The sequence below is a fragment of the Cebus imitator genome, unplaced genomic scaffold (assembly GCF_001604975.1).
Source record: "Cebus imitator isolate Cc_AM_T3 unplaced genomic scaffold, Cebus_imitator-1.0 Scaffold82, whole genome shotgun sequence".
Taxonomy (NCBI): Eukaryota; Metazoa; Chordata; class Mammalia; order Primates; family Cebidae; genus Cebus; species Cebus imitator.
The window spans coordinates 5,280,246-5,282,391 of record NW_016107397.1 but is presented as its reverse complement, the minus strand read 5'-3'; the positions used below and the strand labels follow the sequence as shown (position 1 = coordinate 5,282,391).

At 47.1% G+C, this 2,146-nt stretch overlaps 1 protein-coding gene across 1 annotated transcript in view; it reads left to right on the top strand.

Annotated features, from left to right (window-relative positions):
- Positions 1-2,146, top strand: part of LOC108307871 (transformation/transcription domain associated protein) — a 135,415-nt gene that overhangs the window by 24,248 nt on the left and 109,021 nt on the right. The window contains exon 12 of the mRNA XM_037740396.1: positions 275-413. Coding sequence (XP_037596324.1) covers positions 275-413 — 139 coding nt within the window. The remainder of the gene's footprint in view (positions 1-274; positions 414-2,146) is intronic.

Sequence of the window (2,146 nt, the reverse complement as noted above, 5' to 3'; positions counted from 1 at the left end):
CTCTTGACCTCGTGATCCACCCGCCTCGGCCTCCCAAAGTGCTGGGATTACAGTCTTGAGCCACCGCGCCCAGCAATTTTTGTATTTTTAGTAGAGACGGGGTTTCCACCATGTGGGCCAGGCTGGTCTCAAACTCTGACCTCATGTGATCTGCTTGCCTTGGCCTCCCAAAGGTCTTACTGAATTTTTAAGAAGCCAATAACATTTGAATTTTTCTTAACACTCTGCATTAACTCTGTCTTCTCACTCTGTTCTGCTCACTCTGTTCTTACAGGAGTTGGTGACTAAATATTCTCAACAGATGGTGAAAGGAATGCTCCAGTTACTTTCAAATTGTCCAGCAGAGACTGCACACCTCAGAAAGGAGCTTCTGATTGCTGCCAAACACATCCTCACCACTGAGCTGAGAAACCGTATGTTCAGCCTGTCTTGTCTTGAATGCGGGTGCCAGTCCTGTGGCCATCTTTGCAGACTCAGCTGACATTCCATAGTTGTACTGTGAGGTTTCCACATGTCCTTGCTAACTTCATTGCTGTCTTGGGTTCATTCTTTTCCCTCTTTTCTCTGCCTCCCTGTATTAGTCTGTTTTCGTGCTGTTGATAAAGACATACTGAGATTGGGCAGTTTCCCAAAAAAAAAAAAAAAAGAGGTTTCATGGACTCACAGTTCCACATGGCTAGGGAGGCCTCATGATCATAGTAGAAGGCAAGGAGGAGCAAGTCACATATTATGTGGATGGTGGCAGGCAAAGAGAGCTTGTGCAGGGAAACTCCCCCTTATAAAACCATCAGATCACTTTGGGAGGCCAATGTGGGCGGATCACAAGGTCAAGAGATCGAGACCATCCTGGCCAACATGGCAAAACCCCATCTCTACTAAAATACAAAAAATTAGCTGGGCATGGTGGTGCACGCCTGTAGTCCCAGCTACTCAGGACGCTGAGGCAGGAGAATTGCTTGAACCAAGGAGGCGGAGGTTGCGGTGAGCCAAGATCGCACCACTGCACTCCAGCCTGGCGCCTGGTAACAGAGCGAGACTCTGTCTCAAAAAAAAAAAACCCACAGACACAAAACCATTAGATCTCAGCTGGGCGCGGTTCTCCTGCTTCAGCCTTTCGGGTAACTGGGATTACAGGCACCTGCCACCATGCCCGTTTAATTTTTGTATTTTTAGTGAAGATGGGGTTTCGCCATGTTGGCCAGGCTGGTCTCAAACTCCTGACCTCAAGTTACTCGGCAGCCTCAGCCTCCCAGAGTGCTGAGATTATAAGTGTGAGCCACTGTGCCTGACCTCTTTCCAATACTCCTGCTGTGTGAGAAGGATTTTAGAGATGGGTTAGGGACCTTTGTAGCACGAGGATTCTCGTAGATCTGCTAACGGATTAAAAATCCTTCTCATGCTTACCAGGTCACTTCTGTCCCTTTACTGCACAAGCTGGCACCTTCTGAGGGGTTTTAATCAGTGTTCATGGCTGCTGCCAGAATTGCTGGCTTCCCAAGCTGCTGCTCTCCGGGGGTTGATCACATTAGACTTTGGGGTTCAGCTTTTAGTCTTCCTTTTTTTTTTTTTAAACTCCCTTTGCTAGTTGGCTTGATTTTTGGTTTTTTTTTTTAAACAAGAGATTATAGGACACTTTAGTTTGAAGCCCTTTAGTAGTTCCTGATACTTAAATATATGTTAGCATTACAAGTCAAAAAAGTTTTGGTGGAAAGAAACATTTCGAGAATTGTGTTAAATGTTAACTGTGTGTTACAGTCAAAACGTCCACTTTTACAAACATTTTCTCTTCACCTTTTTTGGCGCCTGCGGTGGGATCAAATCCTAGCCCATTTTCACTCATTCTGAAGAGCCAGTGGTTTGAGAAAACCTGCCAGTTTAACAAGTTACGCATTTTCCTAGAGATTCTGATTCTGGGTCATGGAGAGGATCTGGAAAGCAGTGGGCATACAATTCAGTCTCCCATCACTCCTCCCTCTGGGGGTGTTCCCACCTGCTCTAGCAAGCTCTCCACGTCACGGCCAAGCCCTTTGCACCCCTCTGTGCCTCCTTTGTTTTGGCCACCTCACTGCAGCTTCATGGACTGTTGCATCCTGTCACCTCAGAAGGGCCTGCCTGCTTGTCGCTGCTTCCGTGTGGCCGCTCCTCC